This window comes from Carettochelys insculpta, chromosome 19, assembly GCF_033958435.1.
Source record: "Carettochelys insculpta isolate YL-2023 chromosome 19, ASM3395843v1, whole genome shotgun sequence".
In the NCBI taxonomy this organism is placed as follows: Eukaryota; Metazoa; Chordata; order Testudines; family Carettochelyidae; genus Carettochelys; species Carettochelys insculpta.
This window is the reverse complement of record NC_134155.1, coordinates 21243261-21268399: the sequence shown is the minus strand read 5'-3', so window position 1 is coordinate 21268399 and position 25139 is coordinate 21243261. Positions and strand designations below refer to the sequence as shown.

General features: G+C 47.2%; 1 protein-coding gene across 1 annotated transcript in view; it reads right to left on the bottom strand.

Annotated features, from left to right (window-relative positions):
- Nucleotides 1–25139, bottom strand: part of LRRC75A (leucine rich repeat containing 75A) — a 164822-nt gene that overhangs the window by 75484 nt on the left and 64199 nt on the right. Inside the window, exon 2 of the mRNA XM_075013551.1 lies at nt 22638–22766. Within this exon, the coding sequence (XP_074869652.1) occupies nt 22638–22766 (129 nt within the window). The remainder of the gene's footprint in view (nt 1–22637; nt 22767–25139) is intronic.

Here is a 25139-nt window from a genome sequence, read left to right as displayed (position 1 = left end):
ATTGCACATATGGTATCCGCACAGCAACACCTTGCACGACAACTGAATTACTAATGGTTGCAGTATACTAAGCCCTGTGGACTGATGTCCTGGTAAAGACTGATGCACATTTCAGCTTGAAAGTTTTGTATCTGTTTCCGCAAACTGAGTTTGCTCTAGTGTCATCCAGCAGTTATTCCAATTACTACAGAGTTCCTGTTGACACCTGTCAAAGAGGCATGCCACCAGGCACCGACAAATGAGGCACTTCTTGTAAGGGAAAACAATAAAAGGAAATATTGATCATTCACTTTGGAATGGGTCCCTAGCAGGAAAGATAAAGAGGAAAATCTAGAACGGATGATTATTGAAGGCAGAAGCCCCAGAAGCAGTGCTAACAAGAAAGGCTCAGTAGGGTTGCACAGGGAATACGTAAGCAAACCCCACTGTGGTTGCAGGAGAGATTCTGACTCATCCAGGATCTGAACAGAGCCAAACCTGTTCAGCTGTTCCAAACAGCAGAGATCAGGCCCCTTCAGAGCATCGCTCTTTAGTGTCTAGCTGCAGCCCCTCCAGTATCAGCTGACAGACTCCTGGAGTTCAGTCTCCCCAGGATGCACACAAAGATGTGCAGTGTCATGGGTCGAGTGCACTACACGATGGCCTGAGCTTTAAAATGATACGGCAAAACGTGGCACGGGGAAGCTGAAAGCCAGGCAAGGTTATTGCTGGAGCAGTCACCTTGAGCAGCGACTGGAGCCTTTGACAAAGGCATCCCAATAACAGAACTGTCCCATGCATAGGATGAAGTGGGACAGCCACCGCAGGCCCCGTGCTTTTGTGGGACCCCCATGGCCATCCCAACCACCATATGGACAGGAGGGACTGAAGGATTACAGGCCGAGTGCTGCAGCAACAGAGTTCACAACTGCCCACACCCCACACACTCACCATGTGGGCAGCAGAATCTCAGCAGCCTGCTCTGCTCTGCCACTCCACCCTCCCAGCCCCTGCACCCAGCTTCTCTGCAGAGATGGGAAGGGGGTACCCTGCAGCAGAGAAGCAGGATGCACCAGGTCAGGAGGAGGGCACAGTGGGGCAGAGCACTGCTCTGGCTCCTGCTGGAGAGTGGGGAGGGCAGTGACCCCCGCTGCCATGGCGCCAGGACACAATCCCCTGGGCAGCATTGCTCAGGAGGGGGTGGGGCCGGGGAAGGGGCAGGGCCTGCCGCACAGTGTGCAAGGCTGCCCCAGGCTCTCCACTCAGGCTGGCTCTGCCCACTAACTTGGCTGGATGGAGCCTGCCTTGCTTATCTCCTCCCATGCTGCATGCTCCTATTAGGAGCTCTCCCGTTTCCCTCCCTTCTCCCCTCCTCCCTTCTCCCCTCCTTTCCACTCTGCCCTCCTCTCACTCCCTCTCCCTCAATGTGCAAGTTGCAGCAACTCTGGCTTGGTCTACACTAGGCAGGTAAGTCAATTGCAGATACGCAATTTTATCGACTTACCTGCATTCGACTTGCCTGGCCTCACTCAGGAAGGTTGATGGGAAAGTTTCTCCTATGGATCTCCCTTACTCCTCGCGACAGCCAGGGAGTCAACAGCCGACCCCGATAGGTCGATTTCGCACATTTCCACCAGGCACACGAAATTGAACTCCAAAAGACCAACCCTGAGCAGGTCGATCTTCCAGGCAATGTAGACATGGCCTTAGACTCACCTTGGGTTTGGTCTATGCTACAGACCTATTCCAGTAAAGCTACATCACATGGGGTAATATAAAAATCCAAACCTCTGTGCAGCACAGCACCTAACCCCCATGGAGACAGCACAGGGAAATACCGGGACACGTGCAATGGGGACGATGTGACACTGAAGACAGGCTCAATGTGAGCAAGTTTCTACCCCAACTTCAGAATTGGAAGCTGGGGGCAGGGGGTGGAAATAAAGCACTACAGGTAATGCTCGGCCTCCTGCAGGATCAGGGTTCACACTACAGCATAAATCTCCTGGAAGTTAACAGAACTCCTAAGGACCTCACAAAGCCTCGGCCAATATGAAAGTATCTGAGTGGTTCAAAATCCTGCTCTGTGGTATTATATGGCAGACAGATACTTCTGGCCTGGATGCCAGTTGTGTAATTACTATATGGCCATATTTTGATTCCTGTGTTTGTTAATCTGTTTGGAGCAACAGGAAACTGCAAGCAGCAGTCACCTGTGTCTTCCAGTAACAGCAAAGGCATGTGCCAGCCTAAACTGGCAGCATGTGCCAGCCAGCACTGCAAATCCTGCAAATGGGCTCATCAAGGAAAACGTGAAGCAACTGATTTTTCTGACATTTTGCCGATGACGAGGATTTTCAGGTGAAGTCTTGTTCTCCATCACGCAGCATGGCAGAGTGACGCACCTGTGGTTCACAGACCCCCGTATGCATCAGGGAACACAGAGGAGCTCCCCGCTGATTAACCTGCATTCCCAACTGAAGGGCAGATGGGCTTGGGGTTGAAAGCTTTGCCACAGACTCCCTGCATGGCCTTGGGATATAATTCCATCTTTCAGCACCTCCGGAGCCCAAGTGGGGATGATTCTGCACCTCATCTTGATAATAGAGAGACGTTCTCAGGGTTCGTTGGTAGAGCAGACACCTAGGCGATAGAGGCCCTGCAGACAGATGGACTCACACTGGCGCTGGCACATCTGAGCAGCAAAGAAGGATCCCATCTGCAGTGTGGTATTATCTTTCGTTCTGCTGAACAGCTGGGTCTTGGGATTCTACTGTTCTGCACATGTAAGCCTCAGAGAGCACTCCAATCACTGAGCTGTGATCACTCCCCCGGACAGACAGGCTACTCTGCAAAGCGCTGCTGCCTGCAGGTCTACCCAAGCAAGCCTTCCAGTGAAGCCCCTTCATTAAATTATTCGTCTTTGCCAACTCAGTTTGCCGTCAGACCCTTTGTTCCCTAACAGTTCAAAGTCTTGCAGGCAAAGCCAGGGGCATCATCCGAAAGCATTAATGGCTCTGGCCAGAGACTGAAAATACACAGTTGGAATTGACTCCTTCAGGGTACAGCACCGCTGCAATAAACCCACATGGTGCCGAGTATCAGAGCCTGCATCAACTGACTCGAGCGCACAGAGCTTGGGCTGCAGCATTAGGAACGGTGGTGTAGACATTCAGGCTCACTTGGAGCCCACCCAGGCTCTGAGCAGAGCCATTCTTACCCCTACCCGGAATAGGCAGCAGTGAAGGCCAGTGTTTCTCAGCTGAGGGTATGTGTACCCTTGGGGTTCACCAAGGTCATCCGGGGGTCCATCAACTCATCTAGGTACTTGCCTAGTTTTACATCAGGGTACATAAAAAACACTAGTAAAGTCAGTACAATCTAAAAGTTCATTCAGACAATGTCTTGCTTCTACTGCTTCATACGCCTTATGCTGAAATCTAAGTGCAATATTTATATTCCAATTCAGGTGATAATAAGATGGTAGAAAGCCAGCAAGTTTTCAGTAGTCGTCTGCTGTGATATTTTTCTATCTTTTTGTAAGTAGTTTTTAAGTGAGGTGACATGCAGATCAAATCTGATGCCCAAAAAGGGCAAAGTAATCTGGAAAGGTTGAATGGCACTTGTTTCAAAACCTCAGATGACTTTAGGACCAAGTTTCTCAACCAGTGATATGCCTACCCTTAAGGGTATGCGAGAGAAGTCTGGGGGTATTTAGAATTTTTTTTTGAAAAGGGAGCACTTTGTTTAAAAAAGAAAAGAAAAGAAAAGAAAAGAAAAAGGTCGAGAAACACTGGCTTAGGGCACCCAAAAATTTGGGGCACCGCTGGCTCTTAATGTCCACCATGCTACCTCTTCCTAGCCCTGTTGGGTGGCTCTGCTTCCTCCTGAGAGGATCTCATTAACTTCATAGCAGAAAAAAACCTGTCACAGCTATCAGCAGAACAGTGAGCTTGCGAAAGAACCCTTCAGGTGGTAATAAAGCCATTTAACAGCCATTTGGCAACTCCAGGTATTGACTGCCCATTTCTGCATTTACCTTGTTAGTCGACAGGACCTTAGTTTAAAATGTTTTTATTTCATTAGAACGTTGCTGAAGACTATAAATTCACATCTCTGTTTAAAAAACAAACAAGCAAAAAAAAAAAAAACAAAGCCATCATCATCCTCCTGGCTGCTGTCAGGTGTAGGGGCATCAGTTTAATAGTACCACGCAGGGCCCCAGAAACCCTAAGGATGGCTCTGCCTCTGGCACTCACCATCCCATCCTTGTGAGATTTCAGAGCCCAGGCTGGCAGGTCTTTTACTGCAGTGGAGCTGTACCCGTAGGGAGCGGAAAGGATCGCAATACACAGGCTTCAACATTAAATATAAATAAATAATGAGTCCAAGAATACACAAGGTGGGGGTGGTGGGAAATCAATATGCTTCCTTCCGGTGCAGTAAATTACATTTTGATTAAAAGCCAAATGATCCTCACTCAAATGTCAATTACCAGTGGAAAACATCACGTGTGGTTTCCGTTTTTATGAGGTTCCTGCTTCTTGACCGCCTATATCCCGAAGGAATATGCTTTGGATGATGTGAATGTTGGCAGCTGAAGTTAGAGCTCAGAGCAGAAGCTGGATTGACAGCTCTGGAAGCTCAGGGCCTCTGTTTACTCCTGAGACAGGTACAGAACAGGTGGGAGTTCTCATGTGTGTTATTTAGTGAGACTATATTACAGCAATGACTAGAAGCCTCAGTTGACGTCGGTGCCTGCTGTGCTTGGTGCTGTACATACACGATACAAGACAGTTTCTGCCCGAAAGAGTTTACAGTCTAAACAAACAAAATAAGCAAAGGAAAGGAAGCTATTGGCAGGGTAGAGCAGGAGCAATGCTGAGCACTGCAAATCTTTGGCTTTTTCTGACTGATGACCCAGTTTAACAGTGGTTTAAAACACAATGAAAATCCACAAATTCCAGTGAGGCCCATCAATACAGCATGCGCTTGTTCCCGCTATTAAGCACTATGTGGTATTGTCCACCTGACTGTCAGCAAGCTCTCCCTTCCTACTAAAACAAGTTCAGCAAATGTTTCCCTATGTAGCTCAGTCTCCTTTTCTTGCCAGTTTTTATTCTGCAACATTTTTTCATTTTATCCATTGCTGGGAATAAGTGACAGGAATCTAATGAAGCTCTTACCTAACTGTCATCTAGTCAAAAGGTCTCATCAGAGTGAACCTCTGACTTGTCTGCAGGCATTTCAACAGCATGTTGAAATAAGCAACACAACACGAATGCCGCTGGGGTCTCAGTGAGATACCCTGAGCATGCATTCATTCACTCTCTCCCTCCATCACTTTCAGATAGGGAAAAAACCTGGACCACATTAACACCAGTGAATTCCACAGCACCCTTCACCCAAACATCAGAAATTGTCCAATGCTGGAAATCCTCCCACTAGGTTAACATCACTCTGCAGATGCAAACTGAGGCACAGAGAGTGAAAGTTATTGCATTGATATTGATTGTATACATTGCAGTAGCTACTAGAAGGCCCCCAAAAGGAGTTGGTTCCATTGCATTTGATGCTACAGACAAGAAAAGGGTAGGAGAAATGAATAGGTATGCTCCTAATTTTGTAGGCCAAGAGAAGAAGTAGGCCAAAAACTTGAAGAACTAGGCCAAGAGAAGAAGTGGCTGTCCCATGGGCCCAAAAGAAACCTGTGTTGGTGCTGGGAACTGAAGCCAGACTAAGGGCAGAGCTACACTTAGGGAGGAAGTTGACTTTTCCAGTGACCTGGCCAATGGCACACAGCAAGGCTTTGCCTTCACTACCAGAACAGGGGTGGTTAGCCAAGATAACCAACTGGCAAACTAGGACAGGCTAACCCTAGAGCTTCTCCCTCCAACCCCACACCTCTGTAGTTGACCGCATGACATTCTCTGGTCCCCTTGCTGGGTTTTACAGGTTGATAGCTAATGCAGGCTAAATAAACACACACCTTATTTGAAATGAAGACAGGAACGCACCTGAACAAACACATTGAAAGATAGTGGCCTAGATTTCCCCATGGAGAAAGGGTGTGTTCTCAAAGGGAGTTCACTAATGGAGTGAAACGACAATGGAGACAAGTCCATTATTTGTTGTCTGGAGACCACCAGGTCGCGTTAAAGACTAGACTCCACTCCAGGTGCTAACTAGACCTGCCAGTTAGGGTTGCAGGAGGAGCCAGGGAAACACGCAGGGGCAGCAACAACAGGAGATACCCACCTCCCCAGGAACCACCATCAGAGGGGAGTGCCCTCAGGTAAGCATGGCACCCACAATCCACTCCCCTCCCCCACCCCGAGTGCACTCCATGCCCTCCAGATCCTGCCTCCAAAGTCCATCCCAGAACCTGCACCCCAGTCCAGGGTTCCCTCTAATTTTTTCCATCCATGGGCAGAATCAATGTTATGTGCATCCAGGCATGTGCAGACATGCACCAGCAGTGGAAACACAGGCTGCCCAGTGTGAGAGGCTGTGGGCGCGCTGCTAATCAGCTGGGCAGCACCTGAATTTCTCCTGGGTGGCCACCCAAGCGCTCAGCTTACAGGGAACACGGCCCTAGAGCCACCACCTGCACTGTAGCCCCTCACCTGCATCCGAGTCCCCCAGAGCTCCACCCCTCAACCCTTCCTGCACCCACACTCCTTCCCAGATCCTGTTCCTCCTCCTGTCCCCCAATCTCCTGCTCCAGTTCTGAGCCTGCACCCAGCACCCAAACCCTCCCCCACCCAAACCCCCTCCCAGAGCCTGAGTGGGGGCAGAGTGCAGTCTCAGGTAAAAATGGTGGTGGTGCCCAAAAAGTTTAAGAGCTGGGGAGGAAGCAGCGGCCGCATCCACTGCAGTCTCACGTCTGTGCAGCAGAGACAGTGGGGAGAGAACCAGAAGTCAGGCCCTCGTGGCCCATTCTAACCAACAGTTAATACCCCCGTTCCCTTCTCTGACTTCAGCTGTGACTGCAGATAAGCCTCTCCTCCTCTCCCACCCCCCACCACTTGTACTTCTAGGCACATCAGGACCCATGGGGCGGCAAGCACTGCCGACTTTTCAAGCAAAGTTAACATTTCTAGTCATTCTCAGCATCATCCCCACTTCTATCCACACAAACAAGTAGCCTCTGGCTTCCCCCTTCTGATTTGGAATGGGCTCCAAATTTTACTTTGGGTGCTAAGCAACAGTTTCTTATACAGAAAAGATCAAATATTTCCTAAGAGGCTGCCGGGAAATTGCTTTTCCTGCTCCGAGTTCCTTTTTAACCTTCTCCTCTGCCACAGCTCTGCTTAATTAAAGCCCACCGTGGCGATCGATGGGCAGCATCATCCGCGATGCACTCGCGAGGTCGCTGGAGCAGAGAAAGTTGTGCAACAAGGGCCACTTCTCACGTCACTCGCCTGTTCAGCTGCCATCTGACATTTTGGAGGCACTCACAAAAAAACTCTCTCTCAGAGCAGGCAAAAATGTCTCGGCATTCAGGGCAGTTTGCATATTACCATGCGCTGATTGGAAAAGCTTCTGATTCAGGGACTCCAGTAAGGGTCACACAGCTTTGCTAAGCTTGGGTTCAGTACACCTCCCACGGATGCAAGATTGAAATGCTCAGCATCAACACATTTCCATGTGTTCTGTTTGCAAACAGCATGTGGTGAACAGATTGCCCTGCATGGCCAGGCACTCTACTCAGAAGCATCCTTTCTGAGCACAGGAGCACCACATAGAGAGCTTCGCACCTGGGCAGTGGAATAGGGAGACATAACATATCTGACTCCTCTGTCCCATCTGCCCGTGGCAGAGTAGCTGCACACCAGCAGTAGCAGCTGGAGCTCCACGCCCCTTTGCATTGCCAGAGCAACACAGCTCTGGCAGCGCACGGCTCAGAGGAAGTTGGGAGCTGAATGCCATAGGCTCCACCGCTTTTGGCACTGTCCCCGCCCCTTCTGGGGCACAGAGCCAGCTCCGCTGCCAACTTGACCTGGGGCCCACGGTGGCTCTCAGCAGTGCTGACTGCTCCCACATGGAATGTAGCCAAGGTTCTTTCCCTGGAGCCTGCTAGCAGCATGGTTGCAGCAGGGTATATAGTGTGCAGGACACGGCCAAAATGGAGCAGGGTAGAGCTGGAAGGAGAATTAAGAACATAAGAATGGCCATACTGGGTCAGACCAAAGGTCCATCCAGCCTAGTATGCAGTCTGCCAACAGTGGCCAACGCCAGGTGGTCCTGAGGGAGTGAATCAACCAGGTAACGATTAAGCGATCTCTCTCCTGTCATCCATTTCCAACTTTCTGACAGGTTAGGGACACCATTCCTTACCCATCCTGGCTAACAGCCATTACTGAACTAACATCCATGAATGTGTCTACCTCTTTTTTAAATCCTGTTATAGTCCTAGCGTTCACACTCTACTCTGGCAAGGAGTTCTACAGGTTGACTGTGCTGTGTGAAGAAGAATTTCCTTTTATTTGTTTTAAACCTGCTGCCCATTAATTTCATCTGGTGTCCCTAGTTCTGATATTATGAGAACAAGTAAATAACTTTTCCTTGTTCACTTTCTCCACATCACTCATAATTTTAGATACCTCTATCATATCTGGCCCCACCCACCTTAGTCTCCTCTTTTCTAAGCTGAAAAGTCCTAGTCTCTTTAATTTCTTTAATCTCCCTTCATATGGGACCTGTTCCAAACCCCTAATCATTTTAGTTGCCCTTTTCTTATGCCAGTATACCTTTATTGAGATGAGGAGACCACATCTGTACACAGTATTCAAGATGTGGGCGTACTGTGGTTTTATATAAGGACAATAAAATATTCTCCATCTTATTCTCTATCCCTTTTTTAATGATTCCTATCGTCCTGTTTGCTTTTGCGACTGCACACTGCGTGGATGTTTTCAGAGAACCATCCATGATGATTAGCCCCCATCATGTTATATGTGTAGTTGGGGTTATTTTTCCCCAAAGTGCACTACTTTACATTTATCCACATTGAACTTCATTTGCCATTTTGTTGCCCAATCGTTCAGTTTGGTCAGACTTTTTTTTTTTTTTTTTTTTTGAAGTTCTTCACACGCTCCTTTGGTCTTAACGATCTTGAGCAGTTTAGTATTGGCTGCAAACTTTGCCACCTCACAGTTTACTCCTTTCTCCACATTACTTATGAATAAGTTGAATAGGATTGGTCCTAGGACTGACCCTTGGGATAACCCTAGTTACCCCTCTCCACTCTGAAAATTTACCATTTATTCCTACCTTCCATTTCCTGTCTTCTAACCAGTTCTCAGTCCATGAAAGAATCTTCCCTCTTATCCCACAACAGCCTAATTTACACAAGAGCTTTTGAGGAACCTTGTCAAAAGCTTTCTGGAAATCTAGGTACACTATATTTACTGGATCCCCCTTGTCCCCATCTTTGCTGACCTCTTCAGAGAACTCTATTAGATTAGCAAGACATGATTTCCCTTTACAGAAGCCATATTGACTTTTGCCCAAAAAATTATGTTCTTCTATGTGTCTGGCAATTTTATTCTTTACTATGGTTTCAGCTGATTTGCCTGGTACCAGTATTAGACTTACTGGTCTGTAATTCCTGAGATCGCCTCTAGATCCCTTTTCTATACATTGGCATTACATTAACTATCTTCCAGTCATTCGGTACAGAAGCTGATTTAAAGGATAGGTCACAAACCAGTTAATAGTTCCACAATTTCAAATTTAAGCTCTTTCAAAACTCTTGGGTGAATGTCATCTGGTCCTGGTGACTTGTTACTCTTAAGTTTATCAATTAGTTCCAAAACCTCCTCTAGCGACACCTCAATCTTAGACAATTCCTCAGATTTGTCACCAACAAAGGATGGCTCAGGTGTGGGAATCTCCCTAACATCCTCAGCAAAGAATTCTTTGAGTTTCTCTGCAATGACTTGATCATCTCTGAGTGTTCGTTTTGTGTCTTGTAACAGCAACAAAGGGTCCTGTGGCACCTTATAGATTAACAGAAAAGTTTTGAGCATGAGCTTTTGTGAGCACAGACTCACTTCATCAGATGCTGGTCTTGGAAATCATCATCTAGGGGCCCCACTGGTTGTTTAGCAGGCTTCCCGCTTCTCAGGTACTTAAAAACATTTTGTTTTTGATTTTTGGATTATAGATCTCCAAGCCAGTCTGAACCCTGATCTGCTCCTGGGGGCAGCTGTTGTGCTCTCTAGACAAGGGGCTTGCAACAAAATCAAGACTGAATTCTATGGAAAAAAAAAGTGAGGGAGCTATTCTCCCCGCCTCCCCAACTCACTGGCCAAGTGTCCCTGTTTCACCCCCGGAGTGGTGTGGGCTAGGAGTAGCGTTCTTGGGCCATGCTACTGCAGGGGAGGGCCGGGACTGCCCCATCCTCCTCAGAAGCAGTGCAGCACTTCAGTGAGCACAGGGGGGAGACTCGAGGGTATGACCCACGTGTCATCTGTGCTTTCAGAGCTAGAGTGCAATGCCCTTATTTCACATAGGCTCGTGGTGTCCAACCAGTTCTGAAGCAATAACCACGATAGTGGCTACTGCGACAGCAAACTAACCACTTTATTTTGAAACAAAAAAGCAGTCACGTAGCACTTCAACGACTAACAAAATAATTTATTAGGTGATGAGCTTTGGTGGGACAGACCCACTTCTTCAGACCATAGCCAGACCAGAACAGACTCAATATTTAAGGCACAGAGAACCAAAAACAGTAAGCAAGGTTCACAAATCAGGAAAAAAATTATCAAGGTGAGCAAATCAGAGGGAAAGAGGCTGCTGAACTCTCTTTTATATTCAAATTTGACATATTAACATGTGGTTTGAACTGGGATGGGAATTTTCTGGGACATTCTAGGGGCTCTTTTGCAAACTTGGCTTAATCTAATTCTTGACTCCCACCCCTCTGCTCTCTGATTTGCTCACCTTGATCATTTTTTTTCTGATTTGTCAACCTGATTACTATTTTTGGTTCTCTATACTTTAAATATTGAGTCTGTTCTGGTCTGGCTATGGTCTGAAGAAGTGGGTCTGTCCCACGAAAGCTCACCTAATAAATTATTTTGTTAATCTTTAAAGTGCTACTTGACTCCTTTTTTGTTTTGATAGTATATAGACTAGCACGGCTTTCTCTCTGTTTTATTTTGAAAATATATTTATTGTTCAAGCCAATTCACCACACTCCCATGCCAAATAGCCACATGTGGCTGGTGGTTAGGGCGTGGGACACCACATACCTAGGGCACTTGACTGTGCCAGGACTAGTTGTGGAGTAAAGTATTACTGTGTGGGAGTTCAGGGGTCCTAACTCTGGTATTTTACACCTCAAACTCTAATCTGCACTCCAGATCCCCACCTGCACCCACGTCCCTCTCCCCAGGGGTCCTCGCTGACCCCTCCTGCATCCAAACTCCCTCCCAGAGCCTGTCCTGCCTCCTGTCCCCCAACCTCCTGCTCCACTCCAGAGCCTGCCCACAGTACCCAAACTCCCTCCCTGAGCCTGTACCCTTTCCCCACCCAAACTCCCTCTCAGGTTAGGCAGGTGGGCAGGGAGAGTTTGAGCGGAGGAAGGAATTAAGGACAGGTCACTAGCGGCACTCATGGTTCGAAAGGCTACATCAGGCTTGGCTTAGTACAGTCTCTCAGAATCTAATGTGAAGAGGCAAAGTCCCAAAGCCTGCAGCTTAACCTCCTGCGACACAGACACAGGGTTTGGTCTGGCTGCATCACCAGTCATCAGAGCTGGCTGAAATACCCAAAAATCATTTTGGGGGAGGAGGGAAGATAGTTTTTCACCTTGAAATATTTGAACCAGAACATACTTTTTTCAAGTGCTTTTTCTTTTATCAAATACATGAGTAAAAAGATTATGGGTAATTTACCAAAGGATGGTTTTTCCATTAAATAAAATTATCTACAACTATTTCAGGATGATTATTTCAGGATGTTTTACCAGTATGTAATTTTTTTTCAAATACAAATTTCAGCACTGCTGACAATTTCTGGCACAAAAATAAACAGTGGGTTTTTTTTTAATTTTTTTTTGACTGAAAAAATATTTCTTTCAACAAAATCTCAAAAAAAAAAACCTCAGACTCTCATCATAATACTTGGCATTTCTGAGCATCTGCCATTTGAGAAAGAATCCAAAGTATTTATTTATTTATTGGCTTTCAAACTACATATTAACCACCTGATGCTTCTGTGTGCAGTGCCCTGGAAATCTACAATATGCACATTAGATCTACAGGCACCCACACCCACTGACATGAATGCTGGTTTCTGCAGATCATTTTTGCAGCTGCAGATACCAATTTTGTACCTGTGCAGGGCTCTAGCCGCATGATCCCATTAAGATTATTAAGAGCCTTTTACAAATGCTCCCCCTAACAGCCCAACCACTCTAGTAACTATTGCAAACTACAGTATGGGGAGGGATAGCTCTGTGGTTTGAGCACTGGCTTGCTAAACCCAGGGTTACGAGTTTAATCCTCGTGGAGGCCATTTAGGGACTAGGGAAAACAGATGTCAGAGATGGTGCTTGGTCCTGCCAAGAGGGCAGGGGACTGGACTAGATGACCTCCCAAGGTCCCTTCCAGTTCTAGGAGATATGTGTGTAATTTTGAACTATGCCTATTAATGAGTAGGGACTTTTTTTTTTTAATCTGGGGGAATTTCTTATGTCACTGAAGAAAGAAAATTCCTGATGTTTGTTCCCCAGGCAAATAAGCAGCTTAAGAGGTTTTCATCTCCCTACATTTCACAGACCAACACACCCAGCAAGCAGAATTTCCTTCAGAGACGAGATAGACTGAAGCCTGTACAAATCTGTGGTGAGAAATCTAATTCCATCACCCAACTAAAGCTCAGCCGATCCTGAGAGATGTGTTTTAGATCTACAAGAGAAGGTGATGACACCATCCAAACGGCTTCAGAAGAAGGGAACTAAAGCAGAAGCAGATAATCCCCACATCCTTTTATTTAAAAAAACAACACAACACACTCCTGCAGGACTATGTCATCCAAACTCCACATCCCGCAGAAGTGATGCTGCCAGGAGGGGTTTTCGCCTTGCATTCTTTTCCTTGCAAAGGGTGCTGAGGCTCATATACTGTTAATTAGGGCTGTCTCGAGAAGGGTGAGGACTTGGGCAACCCCCCCATGCCTGTCCCTGCCTCCCACTCTCCAGCTGGAGCACCAGAATAGGGCAAGGCCCATGCCCCAACCCCACCCACTAGAGGAAGAGCAGGGCAGATCAGGGCAAGCCCCCGACTCTACTCCCCAGCAGGAGTGCCAGGCAAGGGGACAGGGCAGGTGGGGCAGCTAATCCACAGGTGGCATGGCCTTGAGCAAATGCCTGGCTGCACAGGGGAGGAGGGGCAGGGCTGAGTTCCCGCCTCGCATGCTGATGAAAATGGGCTTGCGTGCCGCTCTCGGCACCTGTGCCAGGGGTAGCTGACCCCTGGCTTACACCACGGCCCTGCTCTGAAGAGTTTACAATCTAACTGGAAAAAGATGGGCTTTTATCCATGTTTCACAAATGGAAGAACTGAGGCACAGAGCCAGTGCTAGCCCATTGGGGGCCCTAAGCAGGAATGTTCTGTCCCCTCAATGCTATAACAGCCCAGTTCTTATAATAAGAAGCAAACAGGGGTCCCCCTTGAGCTGCTCAGGGCCCTAAAGAATTACTTTATCTGCTTATGCCTAGTGCTGGCTCTGCCCAGAGAGATTGATGTCAGGAGAGGGATCACCTTGATGATTATCTGTTCTGTTCACTCCCTCTGGGGCATCTGGCTTTGGCTTCTATTAGATGACAGGATACTGGGTTAGATGGACCTTTGGTCTGACCTAATATGGCTGTACTTATGATTCTATGATGAAGTAGGACTTGGGATTCAGCTCTGGCCCTGGTGAAGCCAGCCCTGGTGAGCCTACTAAAAGTCACAGTTTGAGATCCGCTGCACCAGACAAGGCCTAGAAAGAAAGCAGACCCTGGTTCGGGAGGGTGGGACTTTCACTCTCCAGGCCACAAAGGGTTAGACAACTTGAGGAGACCTTGAAAAGGCAGGCAGGGATATGCAAGCCTACACAAATCATAGAATCATAGCACACTAGGACTGGAAGGGACCTCGAGAGGCCATCGAGTCCAGCCCCCTCCCCTCATGGCAGGACCAAGCACTTTCTAGACCATCCCTGAAAGCCATTTATCTAACCTCTTCTTAAATATCTCCAGTGATGGAGATTCTACCACCTCCCTTGGCAATTCGTTCCAGTGTTTGATCACCCTGACAGTTAGGAACTCTTTCCCAATGTCCAACCTGAACCTCCCCTGCTGCAATTTAAGTCCATTGCCTCTTGTTCTATCCTCAGAGGCAAGGAAGAACAAGTTCCCTCCCTCTGCCTTATGACACCCTTTTAGATACCTGAAAACTGCTATCATGTCCCCCCTCAATCTTCTCTTTTCCAAACTAAACAAGCCCAATTCTTTCAGCTTTTCTTCATAGGTCATGTTCTGTAGACCTTTGATCATTCTTGTTGCTCTCCTCTGGACCCTCTCCAATTTCTCCACATCCTTCCTGAACTGCGGTGCCCACAACTGGACACAATACTCCAGCTGAGGCCTCATTCATTGTCAATGATACAGCCCACATGGAACAACTGTTTCCCAGTGGAGCTGATGGATTGGTTTCATTACCATTTAGCCAAGGAGGCACGTCCTGCTTTGCAGCACTTGTTTCATATTTAGGGAAACTACACAATAAATGACTTGACACTGCCAAATCATTCCCTATTTAGTGACTCGTCTTCAGGCACTAAGAACCACACAGTAATTTCTGTCCTTGAAATAAACTGGTCTCTCTCATCACTGTTTAAATGGCAATCATTCTTGCACATGTCAATGAGGCCTTGTTAGGTGCTGGTGTCATTGGTAATCCTGACACATGTGCTTCATATCTCCTTGTGAAGGAACTGAAATAGTACGGACGATACACTCTCACGCGTCTTTGGTGCCTTTTACCTCAGAGTGTCCCAAAGGCACTTTATGAAGAGTTTGAGAATAGCAGCAGCAGCCAACATCGACTTACCTGGACGTCCTCACAGAGGGAGGTCAAGGGGAAAAACTCGCCCATTGACCTTCCCTTACTTCGTGCAATAATGAGGAATGGCAGGACTGACTGTCGAGTGCTGATGGTTCAAATGCTTCCCTACGAGGTGAGCAAAATCGAACCCCAGAAGTTCGACCCTGACAAAGTCGATCTCCTGGTAAGTATAAACACGCTCTAAGAGAAAGCTGAACCAGGGATTTAACAGCAGACAAACATCACAGTGGTTTATGACAGGAAGGGAAGAGAAATCTCAGAGTTAATTGAAACTGCCAGGGGGATTTATTCAAACAGAGCGTAATCACTCAAAATTCAATTTAGCATAGAGACTAGAATAATAGCCCAATTCTTGCAAAAATCACCCTGATATTAACGACTTCAATCAGCAGTCAGGAGTTTAGTGTTCTGTCTATGGGTATGTCTTCACTACCAGACAGATCAGCCCAGTCAGGGTCACCTCAGAGATGCATGAAATCAAACTACCTGGGGTCAGCAGTCAAACCCACACTCCTCGATATCGCGAGGTGTAAGGGAGGTTGATGGGAGAGTTCCTCCAGTCGACCTCCCTCGCTGAAGATGCCCAGGTAAGTCAATTGCAGATAAATCAATTCCAGCTACACAACTGCTGTTGCAACAATTGTGTATCTGCAACTGACCTACCTGCCTAGTGTAGACTGAGCCTCAGGAGTCAGTACCAAGAGAAGCGGCAGCGCTTCCTACTCAGTTCTCAGCCCTGTGGTCCCCAGCACTTTGCACTGTCCTTACAAAGGAAAGAAAAAGAAAAACCTAGAAAACCCAGAAAGAAACTGGTTTGCACACATAATCCAACCAAGCTGTCAGAACTCAAAGCAAATCCATCACCTCCCAAATAGATTTCCCTTCTGGTACAAATCTGAGAAGATCACAGGGCAAGGCAGCATGAAGGAACCTGTGGGAGAGGGATAGGTCCTAGAACTGCAGCACCAATACAATAGAGTTAACAGACGGACGACAGCATGTGCACACTCCACATATATCAAACAGCTTCTATCTCGGAACCTGTCTCTAAAGGCAAGAGGGTGTTCCCCACCACAGTGGGTGCTTTCCTGATGTAGTTTCTGTGTCACCACATTGGCTGCCCACCTTGTGCTTCTTAGACATTTTGAGGATCTGGCCCAGATTTCAGGGCACATCCCCACTACAATCCAGGCTGCCTCTCCTCTACTACAGCAGATGTAGGCTTCAATATCAGTGAAAGCCCATCTTTGAAACCTGTTATCTGTGAAAGCCAGGATAGGATGAAGTGGCTAGTACAGGACCTCAGCGATCACACTTATTTAGTCTATTAGTGATTCAGATCTGTTAGTCTATAAGGTGCCACAGGACTTCTTGTTGTTCACAGTGATTTAGCAATTCAGAGACAGTCATTTTCCAAAGAGCTCTACCAACCTCTCATTGTTTCTGACAGTACCTGTATAAAAGAGGTACTCCCCATTACCTGGGCAGGTAAATTGACTCTCCAAAGGCTACAGAGAAAGTCTCTAATGTCATAAGTGGGATTAGAACTCAGAGATTCTTAGTCCCTAGGTGAGCCCTCAGTCCGCTAGACAACAGCCTCATGTCATACTGCACCTTGGTATTGTCTATAGAATGGACTACCTGACAACACCTCAACCTTTATGTAATACATTCTGGTTACAAATTGGGCCCATTAGGTTCTAAGTGCCAGTGTACAGAGCTCTGTGTCAAGGAAACAGCTCTCAGTACAAAGAGTTCAATTTCTTACAGCTTAAAGTCACGCTGATTCTCCCGACTTCCTTTGTTTCTAGTCTTGCTGCCTTCCCCATTTCAGAGGAGATGAGTGAGGACTGCCAGTAATGGCGTCCCTGAAACTTACAAAGATGTTACCCCAATACAAGCTCAGAGGAGCAGCAGTGTTAGTCTGTATCTTCACCAAAAACAAGCAGCCTTGCAGCACCTTAAAGACTAACAACTTTATTTATTAGGTAACAAGCTACAGAACTGCTTCTTTTTTGTGGACCACTATACAATGTTAGCCTTAAAAAAAGAAACCTCACAAAAAACCCTTAGGGACAATTTTTTCCTGTTTCCAAGGCCCCAGATTCAGCTTTTTCCTACTTTCCCACAGTTTGTGTGAAAGAGCTTTCCAAGAGAACAATTCTTATTATAATAAAAACATGAGCATGGGACAAAACACATCAAGTGACAAAAGATACTGGAATCATTATTAGTGAAGTGTGAACTAACCATCCACTTTGATATTGCCAAATATTTTAATGTGATGCAGATGTATTAAACTCCCTTCTAGAAGGGTTGTCACTGTAGTAAGAAGGAAGGCCTACGCCCATACAGCACAAGCCTGGTGTGAGGCCTGAGGCCTAACAACAATGGACAAAACATGGCTCAAAGCAAAGCTAAGCTGTGAGCAACAGGCAGGCCTCAGCTAACAAACCTTGGCACAGACAGGGCTGAGAGTACAAAACACTCATTGGTAATTGGTCCAGGTGCAGAACAATAATTGGTATAGGTGAAAATCACAAGGGCTCACCAGCTCATTAAAAAAGACCTTCATACCTATTTCTTACAGATACAGATCCAGGTTCAGGAAAGGGTCTAAAATGACAGCATGATGGATAGAGATGATCTAACCAAACCATAAGGTGCAGGGTGATGGGTGGTATCTAGCTAGCATCAGAAGGGGGTAACCTGACAACGTCAGAGAGTGCTAACCTGATACATCAGCAGTGAGATGTGCTTTGTTTGTACCTGTGTATAATGGGATGTCTTGGGTGGACATCTTTGTCTGACCTAGGGGGGCAGAGGAATTTCCACTGTTTGTGTCAGTCCATTGCAGCAGGTGCATACGTACAGGGTATCAGTACAGTACCTAACAACTGTTATTTGTACCTTGTTTGGCAATAAATCCTGACTGGGTACCTTTGATCCTTCATGGAACACACACATACACACTCTCTCTCACACACACACACGTACTCACACACAAGCAGCCTGCTGGTTATCATCAATGGAGCCAAAGATCCATGAGGACACAACGGCAGTAAATCCACTGAATTACACTAGATATTTGCCTAGTTTTGCAACAGGCTACATAAAAACACTGTAAAGTCAGTGCAATCTAAAAATTCAGTCAGACAATGACTTGTTTCTACTGCTTCATATACCTTACGCTGAAATGTAAGTACAGTATTTCTATTCCTATTCATTTATTCCACAACAAGAAGGTAGAAGAAAGTCAGCAAGTTTTCCATTGTTGTCTTCTGTGATATTTTTGCATGTTTTTGTAAGTAGTTTATAAGTGAGGTGTAACTTGGGTAGGGATTCAAAACAAATCTGACTCCTGAAAAGGGGACAGTAATGTGGAAAGGTTGAATGGCACTTGTTTCAAGACCTCAAATTGGCCTAGGACCATGTATCTCTCCTGGTGGTATGTGTACATTTAGGGGCACATGAGAGAAGTCTGGGGATACTTCATTTTTTTTCCTCTTTGAAAAGAGGTACTTTATAAAAAAGACTGAGAAATACTCTCCTATACTATAACCACTAGACAGCACTGCCCTCTGGATTTATGACATAAGCATTTGCTGCCATCCCAAATGAGTTGAGAGGTCAGGAACTCAGAATGACAACTGTAATTCAAGGTCACATGACAACGCGGGCTGAAGAGATGGATGGATTATGTGGCTGGTGGGAACTGGAATGGCTCCCCTGGAGTTACTCCACATTTGTATCCTTGGGCTGAATAAATTTTGTTTTGTGCACCAAAGCATGTACAGATGTGCACCACCAGTAGAAACACAAGCTGCTGGCCATGGGAGCTCTGGGCAGCACCGGAATCCCCCCTGGGCAGCTGCCCCAGGGCTCAGCTCACAGGGAACACTGCTTTGCATTGATCTCATTCCTATCAAGACAGGGCCCATCTCTAGAGAGAGGTCTGAAGTGGAGTCATGTCATACATTCTTAACCAGAGACAGAACCCACCCGAAAGTCTACCTTCCAACACTGCCCGAATCTGGTCCTACAACAGCCATCAAAGCCACCACTGCAGGAGAGGCTTAAAAATTTGACTGCACAATTGGGCCATTGTGACTTACATCCCACTGCAGCCTTAACACTAAACACACTGACATGAAATGGGATCCTGGGTGGATTTTATGCAAGCCATTCCGGTTTCATGCAACTCAAAGGAAGGCTCTGAGCCCACTATGGGGAGGTGTTTGTTCCTGTGTCTGTGTCTGAGCTGCAGAAGACATTATTGACCCAAGGCCAACCTTGCCGCCAGCCAGCTGCTGAAGTTCATGTTGACTGGAGAAGCCATGAGGGCTTTATTTCAGCTGTGAAGCCAATAGATCAGCCTTAGGATAAGAGTGTTACAGACAGACACTTGGCTGGAGGGGATACAATCCCCAGAGGACTGAAAGTGGAATAAATGCAGAGTAGCCAGGAGGGATAAAGCCAACAAGGGGTCCTCATGCTTTTCCCACAGGGATGTGATGGCTCCTGGCTAACAAACAAGGACTTGCCCTTCAGAGCAGTGATTCCTGAACTTCTGAAGCTGAGCGGCTCTCAGGAAAATCAACCCCAACTCAGGCTGCTCTCCTCTGCCTTGCATTGCTACAGGCCTATCCCAGAGGAGCAGGCACTCCGAGTAGGTCGCACAGCTCTTGAAGACAAGGCCCTTCCTGTCCTTTCTTATGCACTTTGATGAGCAGGGAAATCGTGAACAATGGTGACTTTTAAAATATCTCTGAGTTAGTTCCTAAAATAGACATGCGCTTAGTTTTGATCCCAAGCAAACTTTAATCCCTGACAGGCAACAAATAAGGAGGGAAAAAAAAGAAAAACAAACAAACAAACAAACTAGCAAATCTCCTCTTCATTCCATTTGCTAGCTTGACTTCTGCCCCTCCTGGTCCGTATCTAGGCAAGATTAAATACAGCCAGTCATTTCTCTTTGGAAGAAACAGAGCAATGTCCATTTCATCAACTGTACAGCTCCATGATCTATTAAACATTTCCCAGATTTGCACGGCCAAAGAATTTCCTCATAAAGACTGAATAACGTTTGGTGGACAACAGCAATTGATTACATTTCATTTAGGTGTTGACACAGACCCCCACTGCCACAGCATTCGAGTACCTCACCCTCTACTGCGTTTATATCCACTTCACCCTAGGAGGTCGAGAAGTGCTTTTTATCATCAATTTACAGATGGGGAAGTGAGCCACCGAGGAGCTAGAGGCTACTCAGGACTGAAAATTTACCTCAGCATAGCCACGTTGTCTGAGTGTGAGAGAAAAATCCATCCCCCAAGAGACACAGACATGCAGACCTCCTCCCCAGTGTAGCTAGTGTTCAGTTGACAAAAAAATTCTTCTGTCCACCTAGCTACCATCTCTCAGGAAAATGAATTAGTTGTGCTGGGGAATTACCTACACCTCCCGTCATGGTAGCAGGAGCGTCCACACAGTAGCATTTGAAGTGTGGACACAGGCCTGATGGCTGGGGGTAGGGGAAAAGGGGGCAGCTGCTTCAGGGCCCAGTGATTGAAAAGGACAGGGTGTTTCTTGAGCTCCAGGCTCTTTAAACTGCCACTGAAATGCCGTGTGATGGCCCCCGGGCAGCTCTGAGGGCTGGCCTGGGTGGAGAGGCCAGAGCAGCATGCTCTGGGCAATGCAGAGGGCTGACTGTCCCCAGCTCCACCCATTCCACCCTGTCCTTTCCAGGAACACACAGCTGCCCCACAACCTTGCCAGGGGCCCAGCAAGTTTGTAAGCTCCCCTATGTAGACAGTGCCCCACAGACTTGCCAAGGCCCATGACAGAGCAGGGAACAGAATCCAGGTCTCCCATGATAACTCTCCCAACTGGACCGATCGGCCACCATCAGCAGCAATGGTGTCCACTTGAGAGAGCTGGCAGCCCTATGCTAACACCCTGATCCTGAGGCAGCCTCTCTCTCTTTTTCAATCCCCCTTCCTCGTCATCTGATATATGCATGATTCCAGGACTTGTGCAGGTCACTGAATCAAATGCTGAAATAGGGGAGCTTCTAAAGGCTCATTTAAAATAATAAAGCCGGGGGAAAGCAAATAGCCCAACCAAAGCATACGGTCGACATTACTTCACTCGGTATCAGTGAGGATGAACTTCTCCAACACTTGTGGCACCTGGTGCAGACCACTTCTGCAAGTCTCACCCCTAAAGAGGAACCGAACGTGCTGGAATATCTCTGCCCCCAAAGTTCTAACCGTGGCTGAGGAGGACTCAGGAGCTTGGTGAGGACTTGTGATGAATGCTCCAGCCATCGGCAGGAAGCACGGAGAGAAACCCAAACTCCACGGATCATTTACACACTCCCAAGCTTTGCAGGGGCATGTGAAACGGGCCCTGCCTCCCAGTCACTCCTGCCACACACACCCTGACTGATGCGGTTCAAACCCCAGAATTACCATTTCTGTCCATCTCTCATTTCAGGACATCATCCGAACCTTTTTTCCATGACTCAACAGGGCCAGATTCTCCTCTGGGGGGTAAATCTGTTCACACCAGCCGAGGATCTGGCACGTTGTCGTCAAAAGCACAAAATGAAGCAGGCTGCGTTGGGAGGGTCAGTGTTAGCTGATGGTACAGACATGTCTAATACCGATACAACACGTCTTCGAACAGCTCTCTTTCCATGTCGGTCTTTGAAGCAGGGGACCACCTTTTCCCATACCACAATTAAACAATCCCATTGCCCCATCCCATGAATATTCAGCTCAGGCTCACCCCTTCTGACTGCCATGCTCTGTAGGAACCTGGGCTGCCAGCAGGGAGGCCAACAGACTTACCAGGCCCCTGGGCGATATGGGGGAGGAGGAGGAGGAGGAGCTTGGCTCCACATCCCCAGAAGGCGCATGGCCTGAGGCCGAAGGGGCGGGTCAGGGGCTAGCCTTCCCCAGCCAGCCCTTCAGCACCCCTTGGGGCTTGGTGACAATTTAAGGGGCCCAGGGCTCCAGCTGCTGCTACAGTAGAATCAGCAGCAGACAGAAGCCTCAGGTCCTTTTAAATTGCCGGGCCGTGAGGCAACTGCTCTCGGCACACACACCCCATCAGTGGGCGTGGCTGCCAGCATTGAGTACAACATGCTCACACACTTCCAAAGGCAGGGCTCTGTTTCAGCTACCCGCCGCGCTTACAGATGCAGGAACATGTACCATCTGGGTACTCACTTCATTTCGAAACAGAGGACGACAGACAGGCAGCGCAGGAATCAGAGACAGAAATGGCCTAAGAAGCCAGCCTATCTGTTCCCCTCTTCCATACCATAGTCACCTTAGTGCTTTGCCCAAGGAATGAGACAGGAGGACAGACAGCAGAAACAAACAGAATTAACTAAGCACTAAATGCACATCACTGATTATGAAGAACAAACACAAAGCTTCTCCCTTTACAACCAAGCTGCATTTCCCAAACTCTCCAGAGACTAGAAATGCCTTGGTCAGGTAATTAGAGTGAATCACATACCGGTTTGGGGCAGTGGATGTATCTAGCAAGACTGATGATCAAGTCGTGAGTAATCGGGTCCACCAAGTTTCGGAAGCTGGCGTACCTATACAGGACATCATCCAGAGAGGTCGATTCCATTCCTAAGTCCTGCAGGAAATAGGAGCAAGGTTAGTAACGCTAGGAGAGCTGATGGCAACAGCCCATCTCTCACAATTCACCTGTGCTGTCAGACTCAGGGCAGACGCCAAGGCGCTGAGACATGCCCATCTCTAAGTCCCTTGGCGTGTAGCCCCTCGGTACACGTGGAAGCAGACAGACATCAGGCTCCAGAGCTCTCAGTCTGGCCCCCTTCAGAAGCAATCAGTTCACTGAGTCAGACTACATCTTCACTATGTGGAAGATTGACCTGGTCAGGGTCAATCTTCCAGGGTTCAATTTCATGGGCCTAGCAAAAATGCATAAAATCGAGCTATATGGGATCGGCAGGCCACCCTGTACTCCTCATTTTTGCAAGGAGTAAGGAAGATCAATGAGAGAGTTTCTCCCGTCAACCTCCCTCTGTGATGACGGCCAGGTACATCGATTGTAGATAAGTCAATTCTAGCTACGCAATTGCCATAGCTGGAATTGCATATCTGCAGTCGACTTTAATGTCTAGTGTAGACGTGGCCCAAGATATACTCAGGAGGTCTGACTCACCTCTCCCCACAGCGGGGGGCAAGCAACAAGTGACTCCACTAAAAATCGACAGAACTGCCAGCGTAAGATCCCTGGGAGGCAGAACATGACCCTGGGTGTCCCAAGACACTGTGCTGTAAGGAATTTTGGCACAAATCACACAACCCTATTGTACACAAGTGTGTTTACCAACCATCCCGCTCTTTAACTTTTCATAAAGGGCTTGGGGGCAAGGGGTTAAATGCAGCATATTCAATTTACTTCAGATGTCTTCTCTCCGCTTTTAACTATCCTTTGGCCCTCAAGAGGTGCTCCCCCAGCTGTGTGACTCAAGCTAATTGGCAGATTACAGAGAGTTTCACAAACACAGCAGTTAATTTGGTAAGACAAAGCCCTTTGCTCAGCTTTTAAGATAATGAGGTTGCCATTGTGTTTAGAACACTGGGCAGGGACTCTGGAGATTTGGGTTCAGTGCCCAGCTGTGTCACAAACTCTCTGACCATGGGCAAGTCACTTAAACCTCTCTCCGCCTCTGTATTGTGCCTGTAAACTGAAGTGGGAAAATCTGGGGTGCAGGCCAAGGAGGGATTGTGTGACTGCCTGCCTTAGCCCTCTGGTGAACACGTACAAAAGCACACCCTTTCACAGCTGGAATAATATTCCATCCTTCTCAACATCTAGCATTCCAGGAACCAACTTCAAAGTGCACTGTTGACCAACAAAGCTTGTCAAGCTCCCTTCTTGTTTTGTAAAGTACTTCTGTCAACAGAGCCCTGGACCTGGCCAGAGAGGGATTCCCAAGCCTTCCCAGCACAGCATGGGGTGGTGCTTCAGGAGTTAACACCAGGGAATGCCTGCAAAAGCTGCCTTACTAACACGGGGCTCTGTGTTAGTGAGTAATGGGGACATCTGGCAACTCATGACATCTCTTGTGGGTTTTGCAAGTGAGGTCAGCTCTCCCTCTGGATGATCCATTTACCAGCTGAGCTGAAATTCCAAGCAGCACATACACACCCCTCTACTCAGATCAGTCACACACTGCACATTTCAGAGCCTGACCGGCTGCCTCCCTAGGTCCTCAGGGAGCTGATGGGGGTCCCTCCCTTGGCCAGGCAGGAATGGAGCCATATGAATGTTCCCCAAAACATGCCATGGAAGTAGAGTAAGACAGGAACACAAAGGGGATGTCTCCAGAGAGAGGAAAAAAAATCAGAAAGGATCAAAACAAAAATAAAACTTGATGCAGCCTAATACATGTGTTAGTCTTTAAGGATGTGTCTATACAGTATCAGTATGAGCCGTGTTAGTCTGTATCTTTGAGAAAAACAGGAAGTCCTGTGGCACCTTATAAACTAACAGATATTTTGGAGCATAAGCTTTCGTGGGCAAAGACCCACTTCATCAGAATTTATGCTCCAAAATATCTATACAGCACAGTTATTTCTCAATAACAGCCCCTATTCCAAAATAACTTTGCAAGTGTCGACAGCAAAACCACTGCTTCGAAATAATTTCAAAATAGCGGCTGTCTTATTTTGAATTCTAAAAACCTCATTCTTCAAGGAATAGCACCTATTCCAATACAGATATTTCGGAACAGGGGCTATATGAACAGGGGCTAATTTGAAATAAGCTGAATTGCTTCCAGGGGCTCTAATCTGAAATAGGCCTTTTGTGTCCAGATGCTCTATTTCAGAATAGCCGAACACTATTTCCATACTCATTTTGTGCGTTGTCGAGCTATTTCGAAATAAGCTAGTCCAGAGAATCTACTCTGGAATAGTATCAGAGGGGTAGCCATGTTAGTCTGGATCTGTAGCAGCAACGAAGGGTCCTGTGGCA